This window comes from Pelecanus crispus, chromosome 1 (genome assembly GCF_030463565.1).
Source record: "Pelecanus crispus isolate bPelCri1 chromosome 1, bPelCri1.pri, whole genome shotgun sequence".
NCBI classification, from domain to species: domain Eukaryota; kingdom Metazoa; phylum Chordata; class Aves; order Pelecaniformes; family Pelecanidae; genus Pelecanus; species Pelecanus crispus.
Window position 1 is genome coordinate 28,717,904 of NC_134643.1, and position 20,628 is coordinate 28,738,531.

The 20,628-nt window shown below is 39.2% G+C and overlaps 1 protein-coding gene across 4 annotated transcripts in view; it reads right to left on the bottom strand.

The window, feature by feature from the left end:
* Nucleotides 1-20,628, bottom strand: part of ST7 (suppression of tumorigenicity 7) — a 159,775-nt gene that overhangs the window by 21,234 nt on the left and 117,913 nt on the right. For all 4 annotated transcript variants that reach the window (XM_075727865.1, XM_075727864.1, XM_075727867.1 and 1 more), the window contains 3 exons: nt 16,135-16,249; nt 5,679-5,751; nt 4,030-4,132 (listed from right to left, as the gene is read on the bottom strand). In XM_075727865.1, coding sequence (XP_075583980.1) covers nt 4,030-4,132; nt 5,679-5,751; nt 16,135-16,249 — 291 coding nt within the window. The remainder of the gene's footprint in view (nt 1-4,029; nt 4,133-5,678; nt 5,752-16,134; nt 16,250-20,628) is intronic.

Below are 20,628 nucleotides of genomic sequence, written 5' to 3' on the forward strand. Positions count from 1 at the left end.
TTTGTTGTGATTCTTCTCATAGTGAAATTCACAGCTCTTTGCTTTGTTCTCTTTCCTGCTGTACTGCTGACTTCAATCTGCTACTGGTTACATTTTTCTTCTACTAAAAAGAACCGTGAAAACACTCTGCCTGGTGAAGTGCTTTCTTTTTACATAGGCAATCTCTGCCAAAGTATAAAGCTGCAATTTGCTGGAGCTGAGTTGTTTCAGTAACATAAACAAGACAAACCGTAGATAGAGGTAGTATCTTTTATCAGATATTTTTCTGGTACAGCTTAAAAAATTTAGCCACTTTCAAGCACAGAAACCTTTTTACAGGTAAGATATCTTCAGAATGAGAAATCTTGATCAGTTTGACAGTGGTTCCATTTTCACCGCAGTCAAGAAGGAGATCATATTTGACACACCTGAGCTGGCCCTACCCTGCACAGCTCAGCTTCCAGAAACCACACAGCCAGGTCAGCTGCCCCGCTTCCTGGAGAGATCTGGCAGGCTGCACTGAGCTCTGTATTGCCTTTGTTCACTTAAACCAAGTTCTGGTACTTCCATGTGTCACATCTTGACTCCAGCATAATCCAAAACCAATGAGAATATATCAGCTATGGCTGAGATTTAATGGACTGATCTCTGGGAATTAAACTGTCATTGAAATGTACTCAAAAATGGAAGAAGAGATCTGTGTCAAAAGAAGGTTATTTTCTGGAAGGGTGGCTGCTTGAAGAAAGACTGTCAAGCCATATTAGGTCTCTGTAAAAGGCATTTTTGTGCAGACAGAAAATAAAAACCAAGGTGATGCGTTGTCATCTAGAATCAATGAAAGTGGGTGCCAACATCTTCATGACATGCATACTGAGAAGACTCCCAGAACCATGCATACACACTGGTTTCTATGTGGAAGGTAGGTGTTTTTGCAGGGTTTCTCACCTCTATGTAAAGATGGAAATCTGGGACTTTTAAACTGCTTCTTCTTAAAGGGTTCCTACATCTTTAGATTACATTCAGAAGAAAGTGTAAGAAGCACATCTGACCTCTGCAACTCACTATGGAACACTGGACTGCAATCTGGCCATAATCTCCCAGGGAAAAGTCAGCAGCATTGTAAGAATCCCATGGTTGTTTTACACAAACCAGCACTAGGTCACAATGGGAGACCAAGTCTCCCTTTCTTGCTAAATCCAGCTCAGCAGCATCTCTCAGCATGTTCAGAGTGTGTTCCTTGCATTCCCTTTATCTCAGAATCTCATTAGCAAAAATCTGCTATTTCCAGTTAAATATTTTGAAAATGCATATCCAGCAATAATCCTTTAATGTGATAATTCTAAATTTTAATGATTGGCACTGAAAATGGTAAAATCTCCTTTTGAAACAAACCATAAACCATTTTTTTTCTCTTTAATAGTGCAGTTCCCTGCTTTCAAGGCTTCTGCTGGGAACTTTGCAAATGCTTTAAATAATTTGTCACCTTTGTAATTTATTTATTCCTCAGTCTGAACAAGAGACTCATTAGTGTTTAAAATCCTAAAGAAGCTCTGAAGACATATTAGTTTTGTGGCACTGTTACATTTCTTGTGATGCTGCTTGCTAAAACTTACCTCCCTTTCACCAAGAACAAAATGGATAGGACTTCAATCATAACTGAGTGGAAATTGAGGTGTAATACCCATACTGTGCATAAAATTATAACCAAAAATACATTTTTGCCACCTTAATATACTTTAGCTAACAGCAGAAAGAATGAGTGTGAAATCAGCAGTGCTGAGTATTAATCTGTATTAGGCTACACTGTTTTAATGTTAAAATATGAACTAAAAAAACCCCAGAGTCTGCTCCCGTTACTACCTTGTTATCCTGATAATGTGTATGTTTCACAAAGGTTTTCAAAACTACAGACTTCGCAAAACTGAGAGAATCAATTAACAATGTGAACTGACTGAAAAGCTCAGGAACTGAAGTGAGGAGGAGGACTGGAATTTCTTTAAATCAAAAGTACTGAAAATAACACACAGTCTGCATTTCACATGTGGGGATACTTGTCAGAAAGGAGATCCAGCCTTGTATTGAAGAGCCACCTAAACAGAAGCTGGCTAGTGATATGGAGGTCACATGCGATGAATGAAAGTACTGATCTACAAGAAAAGCAGGATCCTGGAGGTCTGGAAGTGCAGAGGTTATGGAGCAACTGCCACAACTGACAGTAAGGCAGATTTTGCAAAAGAAGTCAAACCAAAGAAGAGCAAGCTTTTAAGTATGAACAGAAAAAGAACAAGCAAAAAGGTAGTAAATGAAGACAGCCTCAGTTTCATGGCAGTGCAGAGCGTGGAGACAATAGCAGGATGGACATCAGGAGCACATATAGAAGTGGAGGCCCCTGCAGTCACTGATCTCTGTCCCTGAACAGTGAATGAACCAGTCCCAGAAATGGCCAGACTAGCATAACTGACTTAAACCAAAAAGATCCCCACTCAGAATCAAGTGATCCAGTGATGAGAGAAGTAAATGCAATGCCGTTCATTTAAAGAGGAGGGAAACAATATGTGTCAATATGGAATCATTAGTATGCAAACTGTTAAAAAAGATTTTGATGGAAACAATTATCAAAAGCATGGAGGTAAGTGAGGAAAATGGAACAGGCTCCCAAGGATTGCTCATGACAGGCTAAACTGTTATCTTTGCTTGGCAAGACAGCTAATTTTTTGGACAGCAAGGACAGAATACTCTAACCGGGCTTCAGTAAAACATTCAGAAAGGTTCACCCAGAACAGGACTGGAATAGAGTTAAACAGGCAACCAGGGAGAAGAGAAATATCAATGGCTGTGTTGTTGCAAGAACCATTGGGATGGAAGAAAGTAAACAGAGTTCCAGAGAAGCAGTCCTGGAACCAAAGTTCATTTAATATTTTCATTTTATAGCTTGGCACAAAAATAGAAGATCAGCTAATAATACAAAGCGACTCATCTCACCTAAATCTTCTTGTCTAAAAATCAGGCTTTTACTGGAAAATAGTTGCTCCTTTCATAGTCAATGTAGAAACAGGCACCTCGGAGGGAAAATTTGTCTAGAGATGTCTAAGATAGTTCCTTCTTTCCACTGCCTGTAGAGGAAGTCTAGATGATTTTATTAAACAAATAGCCTAACTTTCAGATAGCTAAACCATGCTATTTAGTGGTTGGCATAACAGATACAGCTCACAGAGAAAATATTTAACTCCTGCAATGCATGAGAATGAACTTTCTGCAATTCCTGTGTACATATGGGAGATGTTTTGGGTGTATCTTGACCAGACTTGGTGTTCATCTGTACCTAATGAATAGGTTCCCTCCATTAACACACACACCAGTCTTCTGCGCTCCAGTGGAGTCTGCTTACTTTCTAAGGGCAATACTGGTCCAAAGGTTTGTGGGGTGAGGTTCAGAGGCAGATCTCTAAGGGCCAAAAAGCATCTGCCTCTAGTTTGCCTTTACAATGAACTGACAGACTGCAATACTGAGTTATCAGGTGATGAAATAATAAAATACATTAGCCTTTAGTAGCCCCAGGGGAAGATTCTTACTGCTGAGATACATATCTAGAGAGGGGATTAGGGAATTAGAACATAAATCCCTTTTCTCACTTTGTAGTTCTCAGCATTTCTTCATCTCTGAGCTTTGCATTCTCAGAACTTAATGACAGGGTGCTGCATAAGGAATTACTAATGCAACTTAGATGAAGCACACCATGAACTCCAAACATAGGTTCCTTTGTATAGCATGCCAAAAACATATTCTTACATGTAATCATCAAAACAAATAAACCATGCTACTTTGAACTAGAAGATCTTCAATGGCTATTTTGTAAATAATAATCTGTCCTTATGTATGATTCTGTCCTGCACCACAGCATTTGGTGGTGTCGACTGCCACAATCCACTGTGTAATTGTTGCTCCCATAGAGGACTCACTTCAGCTAAAATTTCAAGTTGTATGGTCCAGAGTAGAAGACACTGAATGTGAAATACCAAACGAGAACCACAATGCTTTCTCCGTACTCACTTTTGGCACATGTGGATTAAATTCTACTGCTCTGTGAATAGCTTCTACTGCATTCATCTCTGCAGTACTCAGCCCTCGCCTTGAGGCAGCCTCTGGAGAAAATCTACAAAAGCAAAGAAACAAACACATCAGGTCAGAAATGCTAGTAAGAAAAAGCCAGAAAAGGAATCTAGAACATGGGCCCATGTAACCAAACTGAGTCAATTTCCTATGCTCTCCAAACTTCCATAGCAAGTGGAAACTTTGAGTGATCTATTACATCAAGGCCAATGAAAATCCCAGCAGAAGTGGAAAGCATGTTTGCATCTAATCATGGCAGAAAGTCAGTTCAAACAGTCCTTTCCCTGTCACTAATCTAAATTTGCTCTAGGTACCTTACTAAGGGGCATATTCAAAGCTGAAGTTGCAGAAAAAAGCAAAGCAAAAAAAAAAAAAAAAAACCAATGCCAAATTATTGTTGGAGTGTTTCTATTAAAAACAGCTTTGGGGAGGTTTTAGGGAGGTTCCCAACCCAATGCCCCTGGGTCAGGTTGGGATGGAAGCACGATGCAGCAGCAGTAGCGGGTGGTCTACTGGCCACAGCACCATTGAGGGTAGCATGCCCAAACTGTGGGCAAATCATCTGCCCCAGTGAATGAAAAACCAGACCATGCAATCTCTTTCTCACCTCACACCCCACGGCTAACTCCAGAGCTGTACTTGGCAGGCAGACACCACAGGGAAAGCTGTGACAACCTTAGCCCTGCCCTCCCAAGCTGGAGTCGCTGTGTAGGGAGGAAAGATGTTGCAGTAGGTACTGGCGATCTACAGGATAAAAAGAATGAAAGAAAATTACTTAGATCTTGATGTGTACATACACTTTAAAAGCAAAAACTGTCAGGATGTCAGTCAAGAAAATGGCTTTCCACTCTACTTGCTTTCCAACTTTAGGGAGGCATTCGACCCTCAGGTGCACAGACACAACTCTGCCTGGGATTTGTGTGAAGGCATCTGAGAGCAGAATTGGGATTTTTGAGCTCCATCTCACAAGGAGCTGAGCACCCTTTCAGAGTGGGCCAGTGCTCTCAAGTCCACAGGCATCAAGTAGATGTGCTCAGCACCTTGGAAGGTTGAGACCCAAGAGAAAACCATAACAGGAATGAGCAGATATTTGTGTCTCTAAAAATATGAACGTCATCTACCTCTCAGAATCCCTGACATAGTAATGCTAAATCCACCTGCCGCTATTTAAGTAGATGAGCAGTCTTCTGACAGCACTTGTAAAATGACATTGCTACCAGTGCACCCACATTTATTTATTACCTTTTTGTGGTCAGGTTTATACAAAGTTGAAGAGGTTCAGCCACACAACACCCTTCAGTTGCATCTTCATTATACTATCTAGGAAGCCAAAGCTCACCCAGACAGTATACATAAAACTGAAGCAAGAATTGAAATTATGCTATTTCTCTTCTTTTCTTCTTCTGTAATATTCGAAATGCAATGTTTGATCACTGCAAATTTTTCTTTATATATAAAGTAATTTTATGAATTTACTGCAGGACTAAATTCTCCTGCTAACCCAGCAGATTGTTAGGGTGTGGGCTCAGCTAAGAGAAATCTTGAGTTAAATCAGGAATTTTGCTGGACAGTGGTTCGTATGCACTTACTTGTCAGAGACAGCTCTGGCTTTGAGCAATGCAGCTGTGTAACATATTGTTGCTGATTTTGGTAAGCTTATATCTGTTGAAAAGAAAGAAAAAAGTAAACATCTGGGAATTTAAAAGTCTGCAGAAAGAAAAGTGTTTGATTAATACTTCAGAGTATGCATGGCATATGCAAAATTATTATGTGAATTCAGAATACTTTCTGATCTTGGGATTTGTACTCCCACGTCACATGGATTTTTAAATTTCCACCCAATATACAGGCTTTAAAACCTGTGTTAATGACCACTGGAACTGCTATTTAAGCAGCAGCTGGGTTCATTAGAGAACTAATTCAAAGAGTGACATGACAGAGACATAATGAAAGAATTCATTACTTCATACATAAATGTATAGGTAACCTGGAATACATGAATTGTTCCATAGTTCACAAAACATCTAAGTAATAGCTGAGGGCTATCTTATTCACTCCTCTTGTTTTCACTCAGAAGCAGTTGCCTAATATGAATATGTGGCAGCTATACAAGTTAAGAGAGCTATTTAAGTAATAATGGATTTGACTTGCAAGCGAAAAACCATTAGATTTATTGTAGTTAAAGATCAACAGTAAAATAAGGTGTTTTGTCTCTTAAGGAAATCTTGGACCAAAATATTCACCAGACTGTATCTCGCCATTTTATGCTGTTCCAGAGACAAACACAGGAGCCAGAAACCTGACAACTCATTAGTTCAACTTAATTTATATGTTCTTTACCAGTAGATTGGCACAAAGCATCCAAAAGGTAGAGAGAAATGCTGCTTAACTGTTGCTTGAATTATAGATTTGTTCCCACTGTTACAAAGAATTGACTTCCACACTAGTAAGCTACTCAGCAGACATGTATTATATAGTGACTGAAACATTCCAGCACTAAAAAGTTAAAGATTACAGGTAAATGAAGGCAGGGGGGAGGGGAGGGAACAAGCTCCACTAAAGGCTGGATTCTGCAAACAATTCTGCACACTGCAATATTATAGCTTCTTATAGTAAATTGCAAATACACAGAGTAGTAAACACAAGGCACTGGAGTAGGCCCACTGTAAAAGTGAAGAGCAGCTAATCTGACTATTGTTCTAAGAAATTATCCCTTAGTTTGTCATTAAAGTTGATTAGAAAGATGAAATTACCATAGAGCTTGCTAACTTTAGGGTTAAAAGAAACTGATGATTTACTGAACCCCCGTGCCTTGCAAGACAGGGCTCCAAAAAGGAGTTAAGGAGGAGAAGCAAGTCATATCTCAGCAGTCACCATCCTTCACTTACTAACAACCAAGCACCCAAGCAGAATGATGTTCTGTTAGACAGAAAACATTGCCAGAATGACTGAGGCACTTTGAAAATGCTACATGTTAAATCCTCTCGACTGTCTTTTTATGCACTTGCACTTCAAGTACGATATGTAAAGATCTTATTAGAGGCTCCCCTATAATATATTCCAACTATAATTTCACTGGAGTATGTAACTGTAGTGACTAAAGTAATTAAAATCAACAGCATGCAAAGCAGTCTGGGTGAGAGATACTTTAATTACTCCACTAATAGAAGCTAGCTACAGACACAGACGTGAGCCCATCTTCAATGATGGCAGGAGAAAACATTTATAAGCATTTTCAATAACCCTGCTTATACCAGGTTTTCCTTAACATTAGGATTTAAAAGTTATTTCCAGTAAACAGAAATGACCTTTTTCAGAATGTACTGGCCTGTCTTTCACTATAAACCTTATTCATCAAATCATAAATGGAGTGAAAGGTAGGGGAACGGAAAAGAAAAAGGGAAAAAAAAAAAAGAAAACCAACATTGTGCTGTCATTTATAAGATTTTCAATTGGTCAGTAGAATACCTTATTTTCCCCTTACCTGTCAGTGTTTCTCTGGGCCATCAAGCCACCATTACCTCACGGGAAATATTTTCTCCTGCATCAGTTCAAATCTAGTAACATTGGTTCAGGATCTGACCTTTACAAAATTTTGCATGAATGACACAGAAGAAGGGGTCTACCTAGAAGTCCCTGGAAATACATCTTCCTAGGCAAAAGGCAAACTCCACATATAAAAAAAGGACCAAGAAGAGAACGTTTGCCCAGACTTCTTCGAATAATGGAATGAGAGCACCATGACACTTTTCTATCTGTTTAAAGGACGTAAAAACTAGGAGGAATCAAGAGGTCTGAAGTATGTAACTGATGTAGCAGAGGAAAAACAGTTGTATGCCGATGAAAGCTGCTGGCTCAGTTTCATCAAAGAAAGCAAGTATGCCAGCAAAAGCCAGAATGACAGCAAGAAAATGGCAATTCAGCCATCAATACACAATCCATGTTGTTAAACAATGAGACCACTCAACACACAAAAAAACCTCTAACCACTTGTATAAAGGCTAGTTTCTGCATAAGATCATTGATACTTGAATGGAGAATCTTCAGTGGAAGTTGCAGGGACCAAGTTGCAAGCATTATTACAATTCTTGGCTAAGAGATTAAAATACCATACAGGAGGAACTGAGCTTGATACAGGGTTAAATATACTAGAACAAAACACTGTATCACAAAACAGTATCTTCTAGTAGGTAGTAAGTGCTCCTGAGTTGGAAACATCTGTGCATATGGATTGCAGGATGATCCACAATGAACTACTGGCATCTGTAAGGAAGGGAAATGTGGCGAGGTGAGGTAAGGCTCAGGTACACCACCTGAGTCATTCCTGCAGAAGAAATGGGATTTCTTAAGGAATGCTGTGTTCAAATCTCATCACCTGTGGTCAAGAACAACAAAATCAAACAGAAAGACTGGATTGTTTTTGTAACGATCCAAATGAAATAAAGTCTGAGAGAAGATACAACTAGTCCCTACGCATACTCACAAGGAACACCAGGAAAGGAGAAGGGCTGCTTAGGTACAGGATAATGTTGGCACAAGAATAAACAGTTCAGAATTAAATTTAGGCTGGAGATTAAAAGGTTTCTGAGAAGTGAATTTTTGAGGCAGATTTCCAGGTAGAATAGTGGGGCAAACAAAACAGCTAATTCTAGGATTGAGGTTGCTCAGCTCATGGAAGGGGTAATATCATGTAGTGAATGCAACAGCGGGGGACCTGACTCACCCAGGAGGCCTCTTCCTGTACTATGCTCCTAATGAGCATGAGGCAATTATTTGAGGATAATATCTACAGTCCCTTGGCAATGGAAGAAATACATGTAACTGTTCATTTTTATGTTGCTGTGGAGATAGCCCTCAGTAGGTCCATGCCTGCTTCCTCCAAAAGTTTTGCTTTTTGTTTTCTCCATATTAGACTGTAAGTATTTAGTTCTGCTATATCCTGGTCTGATCACTACAATACTTCAAAATCCTCATATAGTTTAGGCTTCATCTCCAAAATTGGACCCTCTTATTTTAGAGAAAAGCATAAAACAATTATGTCTGGTTACAACTTGAGTTTAGCAAGGGAATCAAGTATAAACTAGCCCTAGGAGATACATCCTCTGTCAGGAACCAACGTGAGGTTTTTCATAAATCACTACGTACAGCTCTTTGAGTCATCTGGCAAAATATCTTCACGTATACCGTTTCCCACCCTCCTGTGATTACTTGTGGAGCTCCCACAATGTGCTGAAAGATGTGACTGCTATTCTGTTGTCAAAACAATCAGGACATTTTTGCCTAATAATAACCAACGTTTCAATCTAAAAAAGGCTCTCCTTCTTCCTTATTGCTTGTATCTTTAAACAGAATACAAAATAGTCTAGACTTAATTTGTGACCATTTTCTTTCGATTAGCCCCAATCAGCTATGGGGAGGGTTGGGAAAGTGAATTCTTACTGGTCATTTGCTTCATAAGCAGTTGCTTGTGATAGTGAACTAATGGAAAGATGCTATGGACAGAAACTTGCAACCATAATATCACTGCTTCTCTGATTCAATATCCAGCATATGCCATATATGATCTAAATACGTCATGGGATCTATTGTTTGTATAAAATAGCAACTAAACCAAAAAATGATGAATCTGGATACGGACTGGTGCAACATCCCTTATCCAAGTCATCAGAAGGCCCTAAACGTGAAGAGACAGGCATGCTGCAATTGCTTCAGTCATTAATAAATGTAAAATCTAAGTCACTAATCAGAAATTATTCCCTATTTTGACCCCAAAGTGTATGTTATTCCCAAATCAACAATACAGATTCCTATGGGCTTAATTTCAGATAGCTGAATAGCCTTATCAACACTAATAGGACTTAAATATTTGCTGAAATAAGCTGTCAATCTGGGGCCATAATTTGCACAGTAAGATCCTTCCAGTCAAACTGCTAGTTCTTCTTCATATAGGACTGGAGAGAGTCTACATTAAGCTGCTGGAATCATTCACATACTTCCAAATATGTAACTAAAAGTGTATCAACAAACTGGAAGAAGTTACGTGAAGAGATAAAACAAAAAATCGTGGAAGACAGGACATATATTGTGCTATGGCTTGGGGTGAACCCCAGCTCTCATTTTCTCTCCCTCAGCCTGTCTGTAGACTTTAGTGTTTAAGTGATAGGCCAACACTTGCCCTGTCAGCACAGAACTCTCCCAGTTCTCTGCACCTGCAGGCTAGATTGTCAGCTCTTGCACAGGTGGTAAGAAAAATTGCTTATGGGAAAGATTGAAAGTACTCTAGCAAATAAATATGTGCAGGCTGGATCAGTGATGACAGAAGAGAGATGTAGTCATCTATGAAGACACAAACATTAAGGAAGAAAGTGAATTAAGCTGATACAAATGGTTAAAAGCAAGAGTAATGGGATGGAATTCAATAAAGGAAAGTATGAACTGAACATCAGGGGAAAAACACTTTGTCAAAAAGATCTAATATCCTGTAGTATTATCTCCCATGAGAACAGTCATTGCATTTTTCCACAAACCGTGGTAGAAAACATTCTGGAGGGAGCAAAACTATGAACACAATGATCTAACGCTTACTTTGAGCTTGCAAAACAAGGCAGTTCCGATTCTCTGTACTTTCTTCCTCAGTGGTGGGAAACACCCCAATCAAACACAAACACACAGCCACTGTGTATGTTAAGGCCTGGATTTTGGTCCCCTGATAGGATGGGAAAAACATTTCAGCACAAACAAAAAGTGTTTATTTTGCCATGACCACAACTAGAACTTAAACCGTTCAGTTATGGAAAGATTTTGAGGGTCACGGCTGGTTGTCAACACTTCATATGCAACTCTTGCTGAGATGAGTATCTCAGTGACCAGGCAGGTGTCGGCCCCTTTGATTTGACCAAGGTCAATCCTAAACGTATATAGAGGGGAAGAAATAATTTCTCCTGTGGGAGATGAGAAAGAGCAAGATTAGTATAATTAGACTTTTTGTGCTTTTGCACAAGCAGGAGAAACAAAAAAAACCACAGAATCACATAGCAAAAAAAGAGACCAGATGGTATGAACCGACACAGAACTGATGCAGAGACCTAGCTGAAGTGACAAGTGATTTTGACATGGAGGAAAGAAACTAGTTTTTGGGCGCTGGAAAAGATGTCATGGGGAAAAAAGACAAACTATTCTCTTGATACTGCTGTTACACAAACTGGAGGTCTTTTTTGATTTGCATCTCTCAGAGAAGGTAGACTAGGCTTTGGTATGACCTTAACTAAAAGGAACTTTCTCTTAAGGTTTCTCTTTGAAAGAAACAAAAGAATTATAAAATAGTGTGCATGAGGTAATGGTGGCTTCCATACTGCCACTTGCTACATCTTTAACTCAGATGAAAACCCTTTCTTGCACTTAGAATATCTACCCAGTTAGCTCCACGCCAGGTAGAACATCTTCCCAAAAATACGAAACATAATTATGGCAAGTAATGAAACTGATGGAGTGGAGCTGTGATCTCAAATACACACATATACACAAAAACCCTGGAGACCACAGCTAATATAACTGAAGACTCCATGCAATTGTTTCATCAATCTGCAACACTCTACAAAAGCAATACCTTCAAGTTCAATGTAAATAGAATTTACCCATTTCATAAGTCTGTAAGGACAAGAAGAAATTGGACAGAGGGGGACTGGAGAAAGAAGAGTAGCCCTGAAAAGGCTACATTTCAGAGGACTAATTTCTCTACATTAACTGTCTGGATTTCACTAAGCTGAAAGTATTCCAAGACAAAGAAGACTCTGTTTCTAAAGTGTTTCTTCAAAGGCCTACATTTTGATTTGACACTAATTTGAAGTGTTAAATTCTTCCAAGTAAGCTGTTACCAAATAAAAAAGTGTCATAGCCTAGAGCAGAATGCGACCTTTTGTATTTAAAACCCATTTTATTCCTATGTATCTTTTGGTTTAAATTATCTTCTCAAATGAACTCTGGATCTGGGACTCTGTCTACTTGGTGACGTGATCTTTCTCCTTTGTTGCAAGGGGGTAAGTGAAAGGGGAATCTGTATAAGGTGTTTCTCCTGCAAACCAGAAGGCTTATAGTCTCACTGGAATACATTGTAATTAAAAAAAAAAGGAAAGCAAGGACAGGTTTAGGGAGGAACCACTGCATCACTATGACTAAATACACAGGCATCCATTCTTTTTACATCTGACTTTCAACTGCCAGAAAGGTCTGAGTTTTCACACAATGTCCAGGTTACCAGATAATAACAATCAAAGCAACTGGATGCCCAGGGAAGTTACTATATCATTTGCTCCAAGCATCACAACAAGCAGACCTACTCCACTGGAAGACAATCTGTTTAAAATGCAAGGAAAGAGGAACAAAGAAACTTTATCTGCTATGAATACCAGAAGCTTATTCCATCAAGAACAGTCTCTTTAGCAGCCATAACTATTTCTGCTGTAAATAACATGGATATGTGTTAAATCAAAGCCAAAAATCCTTTCAGAATTCAACAGTATTTAGGTCATCTGCACTCTATTGACAGGCACTGAACTCTGAAACCATAATGATGTAGCTCAGCAACAGTGCATGCCTTCCCTCTAATGAGGCCCTTTTTCCATGAATAATGAGTATGGACATCAGCTCTGTTGCCAGGTACATAATATAAACACAATTTAACACATGGCTTTTGGTAAAGCAGTGTGTCTGCTTGCACAGGCTGAGGTTTTGCATAATGTGATCCAACTTTTTAGCCCAGGGTGGGGGCAGACTGCTCAAGGAAATAATTTGTTCATATGTTATCAAAATACAATAAATCAGGTTTGGTCTTAGTCAAAAAAAGACAGTGGAGTGGGACCAACAGAAACTGCAGATAGGAAAGTATAAATGAGTTCATTGTTTTATATTCCAATAAATCTTACAACACATGAAGCTGATGAGTTCTAAAACGAGCTGAGACTCCCTGAGATGGGCCTTCCGAGACTCATGAACTGTAAGGGTTATACTGGTTAAGCCTGTGTTTGCTGAGTCCTTGTGCGTACCTAGTCTATACACACACCTTTGTTTATATATGGCAAAGCATGAGTTGAAACTGCATGGGTTCAAACAGGCAAAGTAAGACAAGTTTTATTTTGAAAAGCCTCATTTGTTACATTTATGACCTCAGTTTTGACTCTGTCAGATGCTTTCGAGAAAACAAAACACACCTTCAAGTTTTATCAACTTCCATGACACAAAGTGCCACCAGATATTGTTTAAAACTAGGGATCGGTGCTTTAGTATGCAAAAGTAGAGCTGGCACAGGAGTTTAGTCTGAGATTTGGGAGGGCATGGCTTAATTCCCTGTTCTGTCACAGTTCTGCTATCTCCCAGGGCTACTATCTCACAACTACATTAAAGACTAGAAGGTGCCAACATCCTGCGGTGCCTGGGACACCAAAATGGGCATTTCTGTTTACTTGCTGCTTAAGATGTGAAAGTAAAGTCCATGGGGATGTGTTGTGTGTCACACACAACACGTGTTGTGTCATGACCTGTGTCACAGGAATTACTGAAATGCAAGGAGCTACAAGAAAGACTCTGATGTTACCACTTTAACTGCAGATTTCTTCAACCAGACTAAGCACAACCAAGATCTCTCCCAGGGTCTTTACTGCTACTGGATGGCAGTACTCAAGGGCTGGGGTGACATTTTGATCTCTGCTTAGAATGATTTGACTCCAGCAAGAGTTGAAAACATTCCAGGCTGGACTGGTAGCAGTGGCTATCACTAATGTTGCCTGTAATCAACTACTTATTTATCTTTCGTTAAATAACCTCAGCTCTGCCACAGTCTACTGCAAGTGACTGAAATTTGGCAGGATGATCGTGTTAGTATCAAGCCAATGGCCTATTGCTAGCCTCATGAATATTTACCTTAATTTCCTAAGTTACAAGATGTTAGAAGAAAGCAGTTAGCACATATTCAGTGGAAGCTTCTTCAATTTTTTCGATTATACCCTCCAAAGATTCTTTGCTCATCAAGTACACACATCTCTACTCCAATAAACTTACACATCATCCTTTTGCCACTGTTCCATGTGACGATATGGGGCCAAGTACTAGGGCTGACAGTGACAAGCCTCTGTCTGCATGCACTTCTACTGTTCTGCTTTTTGGCATCCAGGCAATGCAGCAGAGAACAGCAAATGAAGAGGAGGCAGAAGCCACAGAGAAAAGGTTAGATGGAAAAGATGTCTGGTAAGACAGGAGTTGGAAAATGTGGCTTGATGTCCACATGGAGACCGGTGACAAGTGGAGTCCCTCAGGGGTCCATACTGGGACCGGTGCTATTTAACATCTTCATCAATGACACAGACAGTGGGATCAAGTGCACCCTCAGCAAGTATTTTTACATATTTTTGGCCCCATCCCTAGAAACATTCAAGGTCAGGTTGGATGGGGCTCTGAGCAACCTGATCTAGTTAAAACTGTCCCTGCTCATGGCAGGGGGGTTGTGCTAGATGGCCTCTAAAGGTCCCTTCCAACCCAAAGCATTCTATGATTCTATGATAAAATGGGTGAGGAGATGTATCATGACCACCACTGCCCTGAAGAGAAGACTGGGATAGGTAGTTAGGAGAGGCAGAAGAATGGCGTTGGGAACGAACAGTACTGACTGAACAAGGAGCCTCTAGTAGGAACTGGGAGCAACAGAAAGCTGAAACTGACCATGCAAAAGAGAAGTAGAAGACAATGCAGTAGACAAATGGGACAGAGGATCAACTAAGGGCAGGCTGGAAAAGGTGCTAATTCCCTCAAAGAATCGAAGAGAAAGAGTGGCCAAAGCACTGTGGATATAGGCTCCAGAGCCCATACTGGTAGTCACTTATACAACAGTACCTCAAATGATGTCCCTCTACCTTTTCAAAAACTTCAGAAGTTACAAGCCTTAAAATCTCTGTTCAAAGAACACCAGAAAGGCTGTAAGAGCTAGTAATTAAGAACATTTTAAAGGTTGCAAGATCAACCTAGAAAAAGAGTTAAGAGTTTCACTTAATTCAGCTATTTGATTCATGTGTGTTATGATTTCATTTTTAGTTGCATGATTACCTAATATTCCTTTCTTAAACTCCCTTGCCATACTCCAGTGCATAGAATGAGATTCTTCTGAGGTTGACTGAGGACTGTGTAGTAACACAAGAGGAAACTCATAGCTGTAGGATTCCTGATTCACTTGTTGCAGAACTTGGAATGTGGATAGCGAGTAAGCCAGGGACTGCAGGGAGAAGATGGAGAGTGGCACTGTGAAGGTTGATGAATGCTGCTCAAGAGAACTGGACTGCATTCCTGTTTCTGTCACAAAGTTTCTACACAACACGAGGAAAACCCATTTAACTTAAACTAAGCAAAGTATGCCAGTTGGCACTTCTTACTCTGTCCTTTCTCTGTTTGAGACCCTGATGTCTGAATTCAAGTTCAAAGGGCTAGAGCTGAAGTCAGCAGCAGCAGTGATTTGAACACAAAAAGTGATGTGATGCTGCATAAACCAGTGCTTACTGAAAAATACTGAAAATTAACATGAAACGTTCACCTAGTCTTCTGAGCTTTACAAGTTTTCCCCATAAGACATGAAGTGGGCTACTCACTAGACTGCTGTGAAGTTAAATCAATTAATGTTTGTAAAGCACTTGTATGCTACTAAGTCAACATTCATAGAAAGTCCACAAGGGAACTGATAATCCTTTCTTCAGACAAGGTTTGAATAGCACACAATAAAAAGTCTGCAGAACCTAAATAGTCGTTCTTTAAGCATCAACAAAAAGCAAAAAGCACTGAAGAGCTGCTAGTAAGTGAGTTCCATTACCCTGTACAATGAATGAAGCACGGATTGTCAGGAAAAAAAAGCACAATTTTTAATCTTTGGATTAAGGACTGTGTAAGGGGATCTATGAAGCTCATGCCAATCACCTTAATTACAGTGTTTCCTAAATTTTAAGAGTCTGACTTAGAAACATTGCTTCTGTGTGTACCATATAGAGAAAATATAAATATATATGAGCTTACCATCATACTTTGCTAAGACTGCCTGGACATCTGCATATGCTTGCAGTTCCAACAAAGCCTCTAGCAGGTTTTCATGGATGTTGAACATGCTGAGCAGAGGAAACTCCTTCATCAACTAAAATCAATAACATACGAAAGGGTTAGATTATTAACACAGAAAAGGGTTTCTTGTTCAGAATACATTGAAATAACCACCATCAAGTTAAAACCCCTCAGTTTCCCTTGTTCTTGGCTCTTTCCCAGTTCCCTATTATCTCAGAAATTTCTGAGCTCTTAATGGACACTGGGTCAGGCTTCTTGACAAGACATGCTTTACATAGGATGTAATTAGTCAAATCTAAGAACTCAGCTGCCTGAATAAGTAACTCTCCTTCAATTAACAGGCTTCTTCAAAGTGAAAAAGAGTTATCTTATTGTACTGGAAAAGAATCTTCAACAATGTAGCTCCTGTATATCAGTAGTAAGTAGTCCAGCACCTCTGTGATATATTAGTAGAAAAAACAGAAAATACATTGAAAAAAAATCAGAATAAAATCCAATGAGAGAAGCTTACATATGCAACTATTATCAATTACGTGATATTAGGATTTATAATCGTGAATACTTTAGAACACAATTGCAATTGTGGCCAATATAAAAAAAAAAAAAAAGAAAAAAGAAAGAAAGAAAAGGCAGCAACAATAGGAAAGGTAAAGCTGATACAAATCTAACACTATAACTAAAGAATCCATCTTGTATGACAAAGTGAATGAAATGTGTAGTTAAAATAACCTAATTCTTTTTACATGTAAGTGCCTTTACTTTATGAGCTGACCCTTTGAGAGATACCAGGCATTTGTTCTTAGACATCCTCAGTTTCAGTGTCTGCATAGATTCAAATGACTGAAGCTGATATTCTATTGCATCTACTTTTTGAAGCCACACTTATTAGAAGCACCCATGTTTTTTACTGCAGAATTGATTAAATATTTTTTATTGTCAGAGTGATTCTCTAAAGAACTGAAGTGTTAAAAGATCCTTGCTTCCTTGTATCCTCTTTATGGCTGTTGTACCTTAACTGCCTACATGACGTACATTCGGCACAAAAAAGGTCCTACACAGTGTAGAACTTAGATAGCTGATATTACTGGTGTTCTTCAGGAACTCGCAGGGGAACACTATCATTTACAATCTCTCTGAGATGGTTTATGAGAACAGAAATACTATAACGAGCCAAGTAAAGAAAATGACTCAAGGTCAGCCTTGCTCCATTTGAAAATAGTAAGCTGGACCTGAAAACTCTGTCACTTAATAAACCTACCTTTGAAGACACGAATAGAGAAACTGATGAGAACCAGGAAATCTTAAACTCACAGACAGGTAACATAAACAAAAATAAGCCAGGATTGAAACAAGAGGGGTGGAGATTGACCAAGAACTTTAGAAAATGAGAAACAGGTAATGCACCAGAGCTTCTTCACTCTGTTAAGGAAGAGACCTTAACAGGTAAAGAGAGATACAACACACAGAGAATTTCTTCCTTGTGTTAATGGTCTGGCTAATGTAAGAACTATTCTGACCTTAACGGACAAGTCTGTCTAAATTTGGCTATCTGGATAGTACTGACTTTGCTGCAGTTTGAGGGTTATTAAAATACCAAAGGCAAGGACAGCACTGTTTTCTTTAACTGATTACATAAATTTCTGCTGAGAATCGTGATCACTGAGACAACAGCTGAAAGAGCTCACTGAGTTTTTGATGCTAGTGGCATGGGGACTGCCATAAAGCTCCTTGTTTCAATGGTAGAAGCTGAACCTGTGAAAAAGAACACAAACAAAACTGCATAGTTTGCAGGCTTTTCTCCTTCTCCAGTTTTCCAAAAAACAGACCACAAGCCTTGGTGTTCATCTAGGTAAGTGGAAGGATTTGACAATAAAATAAGAAGTTTTAGTCACAGCTCATGAAGAAAAATAACTGCAGGTGAAAATTCACATAGTTGGATTCATCAGTTAAGGATCCAGCATAGAGACTACTTCTCTTCCTTCTTGTCCTTACTCACTATTGCATTTTTAATAGAGGAAGCTACTATTTGGCAGGAAAAAGCATGACAGAATCTGGCCCTACGTAAATAGTCATTTAAAGTTCAGAATGAACATATTGCAAAGAAACCCCTCCAAGGGATTAAGAAAGATTATCCCTGCTCATTGAGAATGAATAATGGCTGGCAGAGTAACATTCCCTCCATCAGTGAAGAAAAGGGAAGAGCTGCAGCTAGTTATAGATGTACTGTGGCCAGTAAACGCTTTTACTCTGGTTCTCCGTTTCCCACTGACATCACTCTCCGATTATTTTTTTCTATTTTTAATTAGGTTCTGTCACAGAATGATAAACTCTGCCTAAGACAGCAGCAGAATAAAGGTCACTGTCTGGACTGCCAGGCCTCCAAAATGACAAGTGCTAATAAAGGTTTCATCTGGGAAAGGTTGAACATTAAGAAGTCCAACCCAGTTACAATGAACTCAGTTGGTAGTTGTAGCTACAAAAATAAAACACCTCTAATTAGCCACTCAGCTATTCGAACATTGACTGTGCACAAACGACAGTACATTTGCTATTAAAAAAAGAAAAGAAAAAGAAGAGAGGACATGAACTCATTTCTCTGTCACCTCAGCATGTATATAGTTTTTACTGCAAATAATTTTCAGTCACAGTAAAAATTTGGGTTTTGAGGAACTTCCCAGAAAATAAAGCCACTTAGATGACAGGTCATCTTTTAGACCTCATAGTGAAAGCAAACACTAGGGAAGAAAAAAAAAAATGCCACAAAGGTTGCAACATAGGCCTGCTGGATGGTCAGGGCAGGCCAAATACTGCGTCATGCTGAGCAGCAACAGCAAGCGGACCGGGAGCCTGCTCCCCTCCCCAGCAGATGGAGAGGGAGGCTGGCTCATACTCCGCACAGAGGTTTAAAGATGGGCACGTTATCCCTCAACACGAGATGAAGAATGCACCCTCGAGTTCCCCAGACCCGTACAGCATCGAGCTCTAATCTGGACTCTAGTTTAAGAGGCACAGACCTCCTTTTGCACCCAAAGATTTATCTTCTGTGAAGTTACAGACTAACATTTGCCAGATTCTTTGGCTTATCAATTTTAATTCTCTTTACGTCTTTACTGTGACTTGACAAATGCTTTCATTTGAGTTGCAAGCACTGCACTTAAATAAAAGACAAAGGCTCCGTTATCTTTCTCCACACCTTAAGAGCGCAAAAGACAGTCATCAAATTCAGCGCTCAAGATTTCTCACCAAATCCGCTACAGCTCTTTACACAAACACTAGTCAGGACTAAAAGTTTCATTGTAGAATTCCTCTTAATTGGTTACTCAGCTGGTATGAAAAAGCCGTGCTCCACTGAGTGAAGCTTGTTTTCATAGCATATGAAAACAGACACCATGTGGCTATGAATGTATTCTCCTACAATATAAGGATGCTAAACAGCTATTGAACATATTATACCAAATCTATGTTCACAAGGATTTTACTTTGAACTTGTATTGGTCAAAATACGTTCTAGTGATGAAATTCAGACCCGGGGCTGGGTTAGCCTCTATTCTGTTCTAATTGCTCCGCACATTTGAGGCGAAATAGACACGCAGGTGTAGAAAGTGGAATTGCTTTTTATTGAAAGGTTCATTAGGCATACTGCAAATATCCACAAGTGGTAGCTTTTGCACATAATGAAAAATTTTTAATTTTTTAGATAAATAATATTTTGGAAGTATAAGTTGGCAGAAAAATTCTGGAAATAAGTCTAACACAATCAGATATCTTATCACTAGTCCTGGGAGGGCCATATTTCCAGACTCACCCCAATCCATATTGCAGGGTGTCGGTTCACTGATTTTGTGATGGATATGAAAACGTGATGATCACAAAACATGCTTTATGACACAAGGAAATCCACATCTGATTTATTGGATGAGGAACAAGTTTTATCTCCCAGAACAGTTTAATGAAGAGGACTCCCTTCCCTGAGAATATTTCAGTCATCAGCATTTTCTCATTTAGATCTAATTTTTGAAACATTTTCAAGGAACATAGCTTTAACTTTTGCATCCATTATTCTCCCTGTGATGACATTAACGTCATGCATCAATTAGCTATGATACATTATTTGTGTGGAAAACAGCTTTAAGCTACAGTTTATGCCTACAACTAGACCATGGGACTCAAGGGAATACAGAGGTGGATAAATGGATGATCTTATATATAACCCGGTGCTGACACGTTTATTCTCCATTTGCATTATGGCTGTATGCATGGTCACATATTTTACAGGCAGTGCATGCAACCATTCATTGCTGCTTATACTCATATATTCTCAACAAACAAAAACATTTTTAGATCAATGTATTCAACTGAATGCATTCATAAATACGAAAGCTGAATTCAGCTTAAAATGAAGAAACAACAGCAACAAGCAAACGAGAAATTCAATGCAAACTGTGAAACTGT